Genomic DNA, 15,536 nt, shown 5'->3' with positions numbered 1-15,536 from the left:
TTTTGTTTGTTTTTTATCCTGTTTGATTTATGCCACCATTTATACATATGATTTCTGTCACTTAAAGGATAATTTTAGAAGCTAAAAAAGTTGCAGGTTGTAGAAATGATATTAATGAAGCATCTAGTTTTGTGTTCAACTGTTGAACGGACGCATCACCAACACTAGAACAACCACTGCTCTGGCAGAATTTACCTCAATCTTGGAGAGTGAGGAGAAAACATTAAAAAAAGATGAAAATCTCCACAAATTTGTCATGTTGATCCTGCAAAGACATCTTCAGCAGCTCAGAACTGATTGTGGAGAAAGACAAGTATGATGACTTCACCTCTGCCACTTGCTTGACTTAAACAGACGAACACCATATGTATAAACGATGGTTTAATTCAAGCAGGACTGGAAATTTTTGATATTTTGTTCGTGCTTTCTTTTCTTATATTCATCATTTCATAGGTCTTATGTATTTCATTGTTTGTTTGTTTTTTGGGGGGGGGGGGGGGTTGCAGTTTTGTTTGTTTTGGGTTTTTTTCTCTCTCTTCTGCCTAGTTTATTCAGTTCTGGTTGTAGTTATTGTTACCATTATAATTGTCTCCATGGTTGTTACTGTTTGTGTTGTTGATACTGTCTTGTGAGGGTCTTCGCCACCTTCTTGTCTCTTGTTCTCTCCCCTTCTTCTACCCCACCCCCCATGTCAGGTCCGGCATCGAAATGTGGTTCAACAAAACTCATAATAAACACAGCAGAATATCAAAGGGCATTTCATACACTTTATGAAGTTACCCTTGGCAAAGCAAATTTGTTCAGCACCAAAAGGAACCAGACTACCATTCTGCTGTTAGGATCCTGGACAAGACAAGTAGGAAAAAAAAAAAAAAAAAAGTAATGTGAGATACTCCCTGGTAAAATGTCCAAATAAAAGAGGATACACAAGCAAAGGTGTCAGAAAAATGGGCAATGTTGACTTGGAGTACAGTTGGTGTCGGCTGCTGCCTTATCGGTACAGACAGCTGCCTGTCAGCCAGCTGAGCCCATAAAAAAAAAAAAAAAAAAAAAGGAAATTTTCATGTCTGTCACCATTGACTGTAATAAAGTCCCATGGGTCACAACTGGAAGGGGAAGGGAAAATGAAGGAAGTAACATTGAATTGTGGGTGGCAGCTTCAGGGTTCTATCACAAACAAGAAATATCACAGCTGTCCTGACTTGTTATGTTTTTTTATTTGTTTTTTTGGTGAACCATTTTGTGTTGAGCTTCAAGGCCACCATACTACTGCCACTGACTGAATGAGATGACATGATTATCCACATTTCAGGTGATTTGTGATGACATTGATTTGAAAATATGCAGCCCTTAATCATCATCACATACAGTCGCAGAAAAAATTATTAGAACACCCTTGTTTTCTTTAATTTCTTGTTCATTTTAATGCCTGGTACAACTAAAGGTACATTTGTTTGGACAAATATAATGATAACAACAAAAATAGCTCATAAGAGTTTAATTTCAGAGCTATGGCAATATCTGTGGCATTGTACTGCCAAAAACAGTGCTTTTAGGCATTCCATGTTTTCTTTTCTGTCTGTTTTAGTCACATGATACACACAGGAGTTAGTACTTGATTGCATAACCGTTATTTTTGGTGACTTTTAATGGTCTAATCATTTTTTACGCGACTGTATATATAATGAATCGTAATAATACTGTGTGTGCATTAGGATGGGTGAAATGCTGATTGAATTCCCCTATGGAGATAATAAAGTGAGTTAACCATAACATTAAGCTGAATATCAACTCACATGATAGATAAATAAAAGATGTAGAGTTTACAAAAAGGACTTTCAAATAAAATCAACATGTTTTTTTTTCATTTTTTGATAGTAATGGTTCATGGTACAGAAGAATAAAACAGCAAATTGTTTACATTTTCTTAGAAGAACATGAACTAATTCCAAAATCTAATAAAAATTTTCAATTAAAGTTGTTAGACTACAACTAAAACTGCAATGGACTATAGCTAAAATCAAACTGTAAGACTAATAAAGCTTCAAACTGAAAAAACTTAATGCTTTACTTCTCTCCCAAACATAGACTTTCAATAATTGTTTGTGATCTTTCTGTCATTTATCGTAACTTGAGTTTTTTCATGAACTATCCCACATTTGTAGTAAACGGTCTTATGATCTGTGGCCATCCCAAAAACAGAAGTAGCAAAAAGAAAGTCCTCTCTTCAGCGTCACAAGACAAATGTTGCAAAATGAGAAGTAGGGAGCTCAACTGGTGTTTATGTAAGGGGTGAGTTTATCAAGAAATACAGGGCTTTACAAAAAAAAAACACCATCAGAAGGAAAAGTCTACATTTAGTCTAGACAGAGAATTCACTGTAATCGACTATTGGACTCAAAGAATACTCTGTCTGATCAACTTCACAGAGAAACGGTCCATTTAAGCTCTTCATGGACTCCCACGTTTCTCGCAAAATCATGAAAATCAACTGTGTTTTTGCCTTTTTCATTCCAAGAACATGACGAATCGACTGGTGGGCTTTGACTTGTTTGGTATTAAAATGAGATGCCATTTTTCTCTCAGTTTCATTCAGTGTGTGAAAGTTTCATTCCTTCTCATCCTTCTCATTAGAGCCTATTTGAAAACATGTGCTCCGTTTTTTGAAATATTTGCTTGTTTTTCTCACTAATTTTCTGTCCTTGGGTGAATGGAGGTTAATAAAAGTGAAGTCTTCAGGTGAAAACGTAGGCACGCGTCAGGTCTGTTTCCACTCGTGGATACAAAACTGCAGCAAAACTAACCTAAGAGGAAGTGGAAGGTGTTTGGTCGGGGCCCGCCGTGACGCTGCTTCCTGTTCCCATGACTGAGTTAGAGTTTCCAGCAGAGGTCTTAAGAGAGACTGTGGGTGCACGTTTGGGCTCATTCCTCCCACTGTACTTGCCGTCGACTCCAGTCTCACTGTGGATTAGTAACTATACCATGCTGTTTTTTTGTCCACAGCTCGCCTGAGGTAAAAGAACGCTGGTCAGATACTCTTCACAGGTAAGAGGATGCTTATATCAGCAAATTATCATAAATAATTCATAACATTTGGACAGAAATGAAGCTAATTTTTAGTTTTGATCAGGCATATTCACAATAGAATAATCTTTTAGTTCATTGTGAGCTAACATTTCATATAATGCAGTGTAAAAATAATATGTTTTTATAAAGAAAATGTACAAGAAGTGGTTTAAGAGTATATTTTTGATTCACTGTTAGCATAACAATAAATATAAAACAATATTTTTGCACACTTATGTATATTTCTTTAATTGTCATATTGATAATATATAGATAATATATTGGACAGAAATTAAGTTTATTTGTATTGTTTTGAACAGCCATATTCACTATAAAATGCTATTTTAGTTCATTGTGAGCCAACTTTTCATATAATGCAGTGCAAAAATAATAAGTTAATATAAAGAAAATGTACAAAAAGTGCTTTAAGAGTATATTGTTGATTCACTGTTAGCATCACAATAATTCTAAAACTATATTTTTGCACACTTCCTATGTATATTTCTTTAATTATATTGAGAATGTATTGTCTAGTACGTATTGTACAAATTGCTGCTATAATTTTGTGTCTTAAAAGAGTGATTCAACATGTATATTTGTTTTTTTTTTCTTTTTCTGTTGCATTGATCATTTCTTCTTGCTACTTTTTACTATACTTGAATGGAGCGACTATAACACCCAGTAATTTTCCCTTGGGATTAATAAAGTATTGATTCTGATTCTGAAAATCAAAAAGAAGCAAAAACAGCTTAAAGATTCATTATTAAATGCACATTATTTTCTGTATCTTCTTTTTAAAGCAAAATTAAAGAGGCAAAAGTGAGGGCTGGTTGTGCTTCTTCACCTCCAGACGTACTCATGAAGGTGTTGAGTGGAAACATCGCAGTAAGTTTCTCATTTAAATACTAAAATACCCCAGCTTTTGCTAAGTTATCTCCCACATTCTTTGTCATTTCTTGTGTCTTATTGTGCTTTTCTTGCTACTAAACAGACTAAAACTCTAACCGGAGGTGGCATGGAACAATTAATTGAGTTTCGCCTTGATGTAAGTATTCGGTTTAAATGTATTTAAATAAATATCCTGCATTTTTCCAGTCTTGCTTATGCCTACATATAACAGATATGTACCGTTTCCAAATGTACTAATACATACTTGCAAAAAGTAAACAGTTTTAGCAGCTCAAACAGACCAGATATAACTTTTGATAATCATCTGAATTAAAAATGAATCATCTGGTTGTGTCGATTTGACTATTTTGTGGTGATTATTCGTTCACGTGTAAACAGGCATGAGTTTTGAGGATGTGCGCCGGTGTTGGGCGGTTTAGTTTAGTAGATCAAACCCATCCCCTCTCTCTCTTCTAGCATGTTGATGTTCCTCTTACATAATCATAACCACACCATTTTTTTTTTCTCTCTTTATTTTGTTGCCAGGGCAATGCAAATATCTCCGCTCCAGCAAAGGACTTGAATGAGGAGAAGCTGACGCAGTCCATTGGTGAGTTTGAACGGCCACTCAGCGTCAGTTTTGTTTGAAGGAGGGCCTCATTAGGTGTGCCATGTGTAGAGATGAGACCAGAGAGAACAACCGCAGAGGCAGAAAACGGAAACGCCTCGACTCATAACGGGTTGAGCGAGTGAAGAAAATGTTTTTTTCACATTGGTTTGCACATTAGATGTAGGGTTATACTTGCAATGTTGGACAGTGAATCACTAATAGTGGCACAAACTGATGGATGAAACACTTTTGCTACAACCAGACTCTAAATGGAACCTGGTGAGGAGGCTGAAAAAGGGCCACAGTTTCATCAGCAAATCAAGAGGGTCAGATGCAGACGCCAAGAAACAGCTGTTCGGACAGCCCCTCAGCAGGATCTGCCCCGACCAGGCCTCACTTCCCAAATCAGTCACAGTAAGTTCACTTAACCTTCAAATGTCACATTAAATTCACACACATCCTCTAAAATGTTTGGAAGGATTGAATGTTTTTTTTTTTTTTGTGTGTGTGTAACGTGCACATATATTGCTTAACCCATAAAGTGCTACTTTTATGTCAGTTCCTGAAATTTTCTCAAGTGATTTAGCACCGTTTAGTATAATATTATCCTCTGTATTTTGCATTTTATCAATATAAATCAGGTGTTTTCCTATATTTAATTTACATAAAAGCTCAGATTAAAGTTGAGGGTTATTGTATCAAAAACAGAGAAAACTAAAGACAAAATGACTATGATTAACTGAACATAAACCAAGTGTCTCCATCCACTGTCACTGATCAAACTCCATGGGTTTTACTGCTGAATCAGTGTTATAGAAGATGACTGTGTTTCCATGGCAACTACAGAGCCTCTGAATTTCCAAATGAGCATGAAAAGATGACAAACTGCATTTTACACCAATTATTTGCATGTATTGATTGAACCGGTGAATCAACAGGTGTTAAACAGTTTAGATCATTAGATTATTTTGGTCTGTGGTGGATGTTTGGGTCTTTATGGGTTAAATATATAGCTACTTTAAACTAAATGAGCAGTGAAGGCTAGACATGAGGAACTTGAAAACTAAAAACACTCAACTTTGTAGTTCACCTCTGACATTTGCTCTCAGAAAATGCTAATGCGCAAAGGAAATCATGCAACCACAAATGCTACCAGCGAAGTCACCTGAACCGACAGCGCTCTGAAAAGCACAGGTCTGTCTTTTTTACTAACTCCTCTCCTCTTTCCTCTTTCCTGTTCCTGTTTAGGAGATCCTGATGTTGCTGAGGAAGAACGGCCCATCCACAGAGGGAGTTTTTCGGAAGCAATGCAACTCCAAAAACATGAAGGACGTCAGAGAGCAGCTTAACAGCGACATGGAGGTGGACTTAGAAGGCCAGCCGGTTGTTCTGCTCGTGGGGTTACTCAAAGTACGTCCAATCATGAGCTGTATTGCTCATTCATAACATTAAGTGCTTTAATGTATGAGTAAAAACATCTTAAATCACTGGTTATAGTTGATTTTTTACATAAGAGCAGTACATCAACACAGCCTTGCATCACTATAGTAGTTTATTTGTCCAGTATCAGTATCTACAGTGTGTTGTCATGGATCAATGCAGGTGGAATTAATGCTCATTGCCGCCCCGCTGTGTTTATTTTAGAGTTTTCTGAAGGAACTTCCTGGTAGCCTGCTGGTGACTGAGTTTTATGACAAGTGGATGGCAGCTTTGGACTGTAAGGACGCCCAGCAGAGAGCCCTGGAAATTAGAAAGTAAGTAATCAATAGCTGCTAATGAGGTATATACTGACAACTGGGAAGTCGAGCTAACACTGAAGTAGGGACACTAAAGGAAGGAAATCAGTATATAGAGCTGAGTTTGTTCCGTTGTCCTACTTTTTTTGTGGCTGAACACAACCCGCTGTCTGTTTAAAAAGAGGAAGATACTGAATTAAAAAAAAAAAAAAAAAAAGAGCGCCAAGCTAATGTCTTCTTCCTTTTTTTTTCTTCCTTCCTGTTTTTTTTTTTTTTTTTTTCTGCCCCGCCAACAGTGTGGTGGATGAGCTTCCGAGGCCTAACAAACTCCTCCTGCAGCACCTGGTCTGCGTCCTGCATCACATCCAGGAGAGCGCCGACATCAACAAGATGGACGCCTCCAACCTGGCGCTGTGCATCGGGCCCACGCTGCTGCAGCTGAACGCCACCCCCCTGGATGAGCAGCCGGAGAAGATGAAGAAGGTAGTAGAGGGTCTCTCAGTATGAATGTACTTTCTCTGTTTGGGGCTTTTGAAGCTTTGTGGTTCATGGTGCAGAAAACCTCACCAAGTTTCATAAGTGTTGTTACAGTTGTACAGACTCCTGGAAGCGGATTGTTTAGTCAAGAGCAAATTAGAACAAAAGCTGATTAAGTAGTCGATTATTAGCAAACATATCAGTAGCATAATAGCTTTTTATTGGTCGCTCTTCAGTTCCATTTCCTACAAATAATAGTTTTTCCTCAGTTTCCTCCTACTTACTGTACATTAATAACAACTAAACCACGTTATATACCCATACTGAGTATACTTCTGTATAAAAACATCCGTACTTACTATTAATAAGCAATAATGACAAGGTTATTAAGGAAAAGCTGCTTTTACCAAGGTGTTTTAGAGTATGATCATGCAGAATAAGCCGTAAATAAGAGCTTTATAGATAGATAGATAGATAGATAGATAGATAGATAGATAGATAGATAGATAGATAGATAGATAGATAGATAGATAGATAAAGGAAAATCCTGACAACACTGCACACACCACTACAAACAAAAAATGACCAGGAAAAAGATGGTAAAAAAAAATCAAACTGTCTAGTATTATAGTGAGTCAGTCTCACTCACTGCTCAGTGTTTTGTGGGGGTTGCACTGAGCATGCTCAGATGTTTGTGGAAAGCGAAGGTCTGTTCTATCAGCACGTTTTGAAATTTTTCTTTATGAGCAAACGGTTGAATTTTTAGGATTATTTCAAATCCATCATACATTCAGAATGTTCACCACAGACACATCAGGGGCTAAAGGCTTAATTTCTCACTATCTCTTACTATTATGCAGTACAACTAAGTCATGATCGCTTGTGATAAAAAGATCTCTGATATGTTTAGTGTTCACTCTGACCACAGAATCATCACCTTTACTCATACAAGTACAGTCAAGTCTGAATTGAATGATAGATTGATTTTATTTGTCACACACAATCTTAAAAACAAGGTTAAAACAGTGCATTGAAATGTCAGACCACGCTCTTGACTGTAGATTAAATGTATAAACACATATACACACATATACACATTTATATATACATATATACATGCAAGTACCTGTACATATACATATATATACATACATATACACATACACACACACTCACATACACATATGTACATATATGCATGCAAGTACCCATGCATATACATATATACACACACACATACACATGAATAAGAATATAATTACACATCATAATAATAATGTCTAATAAAGTGTCAGTATTCTGTTACTTTAAAAAGAACCAGTCAATTCCTACTTGAATATAATGTGTCACTCACTATTAGTACTTGGAAGTAAAATACTCCCATGTCCTGTTTAATCCGAAAGCCAGATTTGATTCACACTTCACTTAAATTTTCATTTTCAGTTGTCATTTCTTGTGTTACTCATCTGCTTCTTTTTCTGATTTGTTACAGGTGACAGATCTAACTCAGTTCATGATCGAGCACTGGGAGCTACTTGGAGAAAATATCCCCAATCTACTGGACACAGATGAAGGTACCTTTAAATATCACTCACATTGTTTTTTCGTCTAAGGGACTGATTTGATTAAATATGTAAACTTGGAATAACAGACATACGTAAAGCCATCACAGAGAGTAAACCAAAAACACATTCTTTTTTTTTTTTTTTTTTTTTTTTTTACAACACTAAAGTCAAGTCAGACTTATTCTACAGCAGAAATGAAAAAAAAAATGTTTTCCAGAATTGAGGGTAAAGAAAAGGTCAGTTAACATGATGCATTCAAGCTAAAATCCAATATTAACCAGAAGCCATTTTTCAGTGGATGGAGCATATTGTAGAAGTATAGAAGCATTTATTCGTCTGTCATTTGGAAAACAGTGATGCAAAGTTTAGAGTTTGAGGGTCAGAGAGGGCTAAGCTGCTGAGTCCTGGAAAAGAATGACTGACTTAGTAGAGTGAAATCCAGTGGGGGATTATGAAGCCTCACAGGAATGTCATCAACACTGTTATAATTTTAAGACACTGACACGTTGGCTTCATTTTCAAGATGCAGTCTTTGCTCTTTGAAAACAACCCATTTAATCAAACAATAGAAAAGCAAATGACACCTGGAGCTTTGAGTGACAGTAGATGACAGACTGTATAATTAGTAGAATTCACATGTGTTTAAGGATACTGATGTCTGGCTTTCCTCCTCTGCAGACTCACTGTCCTCCCAGCATCATGACTCTGCATACGACAGCACCGACCCAGATGGAGATGGAGAAGCAGGAGAAAGCACCAGCTCCGCACAAGGAGACACTGGCTCCTCTTCCTCCCTCAGCCCCAGCACCAACACTTCCTCCTGGACCTCCGACGCCGCCTTTCTCACAAAGTCGCCGTTCAACCGCCGCTGCTCCGAGCCCATCATCGTCCTCTCGGCCGATCTGAAGGGTCTGTGCAGCCACGCTAGGAGCCACGACGACTGCTCAGTGGAGAGGAGGGACTATGAGGAGCAGCCTTTGACCAAGCAGATCTCAGATGACTCCTTCTTGCTCAGAGGAAAAGGTGGAGTGAGACCGGTTGTGGGTTTTCACAAACTGAGCTCTAACATGGAGATCTATGCCACAGGCGTCAGAGGCTGCTCATGCTCGTCTTTGGAGAGCACCGCCTCGAACCAATCAGAGGGCTCTGTGTTCACCAGCTCTCCACAGGGGTCACCAACCTGCTCCAGGAGGCCTAACCAACCCACTCCAGTAGCAAAGCCCCAGCCGGACATTCCCACGCCAATTTCAGACGAGAGGAGACGCTCCCAGTCCATGAGAGTCACCAGTAAAGTCCTGCTGAGGACCAGGAGCTTAGGTGCCTTCAGCAGGAACAGCCTGAAGAAAGGGGACTCTCAGAAGGAAAACTCCTTCCCCTGTGAAACGCTGCAGGAGGACTCTCAGAGCGAAACAGACGCGCCCTCCGAACTTCTGCCTAAGCCGCGCCCCTTGTCGGCCATCGCGCTGCCGTGCAGGCCGCCGTCGTACGAGCAGGCGGTCCAGAACGCGGGGCCTCCTCCGCAGTACGGCTCAATGACCGTACACGACGCCATTCAGCTGGAGAGGAGGTCCCGCCCCTCCTCTGTGAACTATGACTGCCCTGTGAACCAGTACGTGGACTGCTTTGGTCAGGACAGAGGCGTCAGCGTCCAGAGGAGGCAGCCTTTCCGTCAGCGAGCCATGTCCGAGTCGGTGTCCGCAGGCCGCCACGAGGCCGTGTCCCGGCGGTGCAGCCAGCCCGTGTTTGAGGAGTTTTCTTATGCTAAGGAGTCGTACGTCTGAGGGACTTGTACAGATGTCAGAGGTTTCACACACTGGATTTCACTCGTACAGACCGACTTAAAGGCAGAAATAATTCAGACGTAGGACACAAAACAGACTATTTTATTCATACTGCTAGTAAGCTACCTGAAGTATATTTTCCAGTCACGTCATCAGGGCGCTGACACACCTTTGAGAAGGTTAACCAGATTGACCTTCTGACTTCGACACTGGGAGTGTCTGAACTCTACCAGGGCTTGAGTTGCTTTCATGCTGTGCACCTCCCTTTACTCTTGTAAATGAGGAAACTGTTTTAAGGCTGAGCAGCTCCGTGTTTGAGAAAAGCTGTAAATGTACATAAAATCCTGTATATTTTCACTGTCTCACTTTGGAAAAATGCCATGTCTGTGCTGCCGTGATGGTTGCACTGTGTCAGTAGTACTGTTTAGAGTACATATAGTAATATATGTATAGTTATTTTGATAGATAACTAGTCTATCACAATGAAGCTATAAAAACACGGTTTACTGTGGTTTAAATATGCTATGTTTTTTTTTTGTATTCTGTGAGTTTTCTTTAACATAGTAACTTGTACAGGTGAGCACGCAAGTTTTTGGCTTTTTGTAACATCCTTCTGACCTTGCATGCTCTTCTTCTTTCACTACATTGAAGCACTTTTCTGTCAAAAATGCAGTTTACTTGTCTGCTGCACATTTAAATAAAGTCCAGAAGCACTTGATGATTTGTGTATGAGTAATATTTATCACCATTTTCCACCCTTCTTATGCAAGTCCAGTATTACTGTCACAGTTGTAGGCAAAATGAAACTGGAAGCAAAATACTGCACAGATAAAAGCTTTTCTACCAGCACATGTTTGGACGCCTGTAGGTTAATTCAGTAGATTAGACTGTTCAGAAACTATGATTACTACGATTACTGACTAAATGGGTTAAAATGACTGGTGAAATTCAACTTCTCTTTGCTTGATTTGTTGCGTAACAGAAGAAACAGGCATCATTGAGAGAACACGATGTTCTGACACATATACTCTAACAGGAGGAAACCAGACACGGTCACATGGACGGATTTGGTTTTTCTCTGAATTGCAGTTCCTCTGTCTCTGACTGCATGGTGAACTGATGCCAGCTCTTCTTCCTTCCTTTGTAAAGTTTTAACACTTTGTTTCTTATTAAGGTGATTTAATTCATCCCAAAGTATAGCCTGAAGATGAATATTTAATAGAAAACTGATCAATTTGTTACTGAAAAAGTGAAAAAGTACTCATAATATATATATTAAAATGTGTCTTTGTGGATTCTTTCAACAATATAGAAAAACCTAAATAATATAATTCTGTAATCCAATGGAACACACACTGAATTCAATAACTGTTGAATTTGTTCTTATGTAACTACACACACAGACAAATGACAAGTTCGTTTTTTCAAGCACACACAAAGCAAAATGCAGGAAGTGTATTACAACACTATGCAACTGTGCAATACCACAAAGTTTGTAAGAAAGTCACCGAAGAGCATAATTAAAACCTCATTAATGCAAAATCACAAACAACAAACACAGTCAGTGTCACAGAGTTAATGCAGAGCAGTCATGTTTCAATTGGTGCAGCCTGGTTTTGTAACCTTTAATGCATCACGACAAACTGGTTTTAATATCATTGTGTTCTTAAGCTGCTATCAATGAGCCAAGGTCATTGTTTTCAAATTAAATAAGAATGCATTTGAATTCAATTCAATTTAGTGTCAAACTTCAACTTCTGAAAGAACCTGTGCTGATTAGAACTCATCTGCAGGTGTGTGTGTGAGTGAGGACGTTAGGATGACTTTACTTTTCAATTCTGAACCTATATTATGAGAAGATCGATCTATCTATCCATCCATCCATCCATCTATCTATCTATCTATCTATCTATCTATCTATCTATCTATCTATCTATCTATCTATCTATCTATCTATCTATCTATCGTTCTATCTATCGTTCTATCTATCGTTCTATCTATCGTTCTATCTATCGTTCTATCTATCATTCTATCGTTCTATCGTTCTATCGTTCTATCTATCTATCGTTCTATCGTTCTATCTATCGTTCTATCTATCGTTCTATCATTCTATCGTTCTGTCGTTCTATCGTTCTATCCATCCATCCATCCGTTTGACTGTCCTTCCATCCATCCATCCATCCATGTGTCCGTCCTTCTATCTATCTATCTATCTATCTATCTATCTATCTATCTATCTATCTATCTATCTATCTATCTATCTATCTATCTATCTATCTATCGTTCTATCGTTCTATCGTTCTATCTATCTATCGTTCTATCGTTCTATCGTTCTATCGTTCTATCGTTCTATCTATCGTTCTATCGTTCTATCTATCGTTCTATCTATCGTTCTATCGTTCTATCGTTCTATCTATCGTTCTATCGTTCTATCGTTCTATCGTTCTATCTATCTATCGTTCTATCATTCTATCTATCTATCTATCGTTCTATCGTTCTATCTATCGTTCTATCGTTCTATCTATCTATCGTTCTATCGTTCTATCGTTCTATCTATTGTTCTATCTATCGTTCTATCGTTCTATCTATCGTTCTATCGTTCTATCGTTCTATCGTTCTATCTATCTATCATTCTATCTATCGTTCTATCGTTCTATCGTTCTATCTATCTATCGTTCTATCGTTCTATCATTCTATCGTTCTGTCGTTCTATCGTTCTATCCATCCATCCATCCATCCATCCGTTTGACTGTCCTTCCATCCATCCATCCATGTGTCCGTCCTTCTATCTATCTATCTATCTATCTATCTATCTATCTATCTATCTATCTATCTATCTATCTATCTATCTATCTATCTATCTATCTATCTATCTATCTATCGTTCTATCTATCGTTCTATCTATCGTTCTATCTATCGTTCTATCTATCGTTCTATTGTTCTATCGTTCTATCGTTCTATCTATCGTTCTATCGTTCTATCTATCGTTCTATCTATCGTTCTATCTATCGTTCTATCGTTCTATCTGTCGTTCTATCGTTCTATCTATCTATCGTTCTATTGTTCTATCATTCTATCTATCGTTCTATCTATCGTTCTATCGTTCTATCTATCTATTGTTCTATCTATCTATCGTTGTATCGTTCTATCGTTCTATCATTCTATCTATCATTCTGTTGTTCTATCCATCCATCCATCCATCCATTTGACTGTCCTTCCATTTGACTGTCCTTCCATCTATCTATCTATCTATCTATCTATCTATCTATCTATCTATCTATCTATCTATCTATCTATCTATCTATCTATCTATCTATCGTTCGTTCGTTCGTTCGTTCGTTCGTTCGTTCGTTCGTTCGTTCGTTCGTTCTATCGTTCTATCTATAGTTCTATCGTTCTATCTATCTGTTGTTCTATCTATCTATCGTTCTATCATTCTATCATTCTATCTATCATTCTATTGTTCTATCCATCCATCCATCCATGTGTCCGTCCTTCCATCTATCTATCTATCTATCTATCTATCTATCTATCTATCTATCTATCTATCTATCTATCTATCTATCTATCGTTCTATCTATCGTTCTATCTATCGTTCTATCTATCGTTCTATCTATCGTTCTATCGTTCTAACATTCTATCTATCGTTCTATCTATCGTTCTATCTATCTATCGTTCTATCGTTCTATCTATCTATTGTTCTATCTATCTATCGTTGTATCGTTGTATCGTTCTATCATTCTATCTATCATTCTATTGTTCTATCCATCCATCCATCTATCCATTTGACTGTCCTTCCATCTATCTATCTATCTATCTATCTATCTATCTATCTATCTATCTATCTATCTATCTATCTATCTATCTATCTATCTATCTATCTATCTATCTATCTATCTATCTATCTATCTATCGTTCTATCGTTCTATCGTTCTATCTATCGTTCTATCGTTCTATCTATCGTTCTATCATTCGTTCTATCGTTCGTTCTATCGTTCGTTCTATCATTCTATCTATCGTTCTATCGTTCTATCTATCATTCTATTGTTCTATCCATCCATCCATCCATCCATCCATTTGACTGTCCTTCCATCCATCCATCCATCCATTTGACTGTCCTTCCATCCATCCATGTGTCCGTCCTTCCATCCATCATCCATCCATCCATCTGTCTGTCCATTCATCCATCCGTCCATCCGTCCATCCATCCATCTGTCTGTCCATCCATCCATCCATCCATCCATCCATCCATCCATCCATCCTAACCTCTTCTCTCTCTCTCCTCTGGTGGCTCAGACTGGTATCTCTCTGGTATCTTTATTTATTAACTGTGCTTTAAAACCTTCAAACTCAGTGTTTTATGTACAATTTAACAAATATAACTTTTTTTTCCATATTATGTGACCTCTTCACATTGATTGTTTTTTGTTTTGTCCTGAACAGAAGGAAAACAGCAAATCAACCTAACTGAGAGTAATCAAGCATTCTTATTGGCGCTCATTAAATTCCATGTTACATAACATAATCCTGCTGGCAGGTTTTTTTTAGTCAGAGCTGTTATAAACCACTATCCATGCACTGCAGCTAATAAGCATCTACTGACCTGTTCACATTTTATCAGCTAATTCACAGCTTGTACAACGTGCCTCATTGTAACTGCAATTCTTTGGAACTAATTAAAGCTGTGAAGCTCTTTAATAATCAGTAATGGAGTCAAAGTAACAAGCACATATCATATATCCCCACAACAGGATACTATGGTTACCCAACGGATATAACACCTAAATATGGGTGTCAGTGAATGGGAGATTTAAGAACAAGTGGCTCATTTAAAGAGTAAATTATACAATATATATGTCCTGCATGCACATAACTACCACATACCACGATGATAAATGCTTCGGTCTTTTTAGATAAAACATGATTTCTCTGTCTGGGAAGAGGATCCACAACAAGTAAAGATTTTGCATTCAAATCCTTATTTAAGCAAAAGTGTACAAGTATGATCAGCAAAATGCACTTTCTGCAGTAAAACGATCCTTGCCGGTGTTGCACATTTTATTTCCAATAAAGTTGTATAAAGAAGAAAATCTGAGTTTATTTCCATATTTAGGAGAATATTTAGTTTAACATGAAACTGAAATAAACACCAAAGCAAAACTCATCCAAAATCAGACTACGACTGATTTTGAACAAAAAAAGAAAACAATTAAAGAAAAAATAATTCTTGCAGCAGGACTAAAACGCATGAAATACTAAAAAAAAAACAAAAACAAAAAAAACACAAAATAAGACTGATATTGAAGAAAAGCTTAGGTATTTTTAGAAGAATTAATTAGTTTTACATGACAGTGAGACAAAAACCAAAGCAAAACTCATCCAAAATCCCTCAAATCATCTAAATAATACTCAT

At 37.6% G+C, this 15,536-nt stretch overlaps 1 protein-coding gene across 1 annotated transcript in view; it reads left to right on the top strand.

Annotated features, from left to right (window-relative positions):
• The window catches only part of tagapb (T cell activation RhoGTPase activating protein b), a 46,608-nt gene extending 35,767 nt beyond the window's left edge, over positions 1-10,841 (top strand). The window contains exons 5-14 of the mRNA XM_030127748.1: positions 3,004-3,045; positions 3,867-3,951; positions 4,058-4,111; positions 4,501-4,564; positions 4,827-4,978; positions 5,813-5,974; positions 6,209-6,318; positions 6,597-6,783; positions 8,270-8,351; positions 9,021-10,841. Coding sequence (XP_029983608.1) covers positions 3,004-3,045; positions 3,867-3,951; positions 4,058-4,111; positions 4,501-4,564; positions 4,827-4,978; positions 5,813-5,974; positions 6,209-6,318; positions 6,597-6,783; positions 8,270-8,351; positions 9,021-10,123 — 2,041 coding nt within the window. The 3' untranslated portion in view covers positions 10,124-10,841. The remainder of the gene's footprint in view (positions 1-3,003; positions 3,046-3,866; positions 3,952-4,057; positions 4,112-4,500; positions 4,565-4,826; positions 4,979-5,812; positions 5,975-6,208; positions 6,319-6,596; positions 6,784-8,269; positions 8,352-9,020) is intronic.
• Positions 10,842-15,536: the final 4,695 nt, after the last annotated feature.

This window comes from Sphaeramia orbicularis, chromosome 24 (genome assembly GCF_902148855.1).
Source record: "Sphaeramia orbicularis chromosome 24, fSphaOr1.1, whole genome shotgun sequence".
In the NCBI taxonomy this organism is placed as follows: Eukaryota; Metazoa; Chordata; class Actinopteri; order Kurtiformes; family Apogonidae; genus Sphaeramia; species Sphaeramia orbicularis.
The sequence above is the reverse complement of the archived record's forward strand: the minus strand, read 5'-3'. Positions and strand labels throughout refer to the sequence as shown.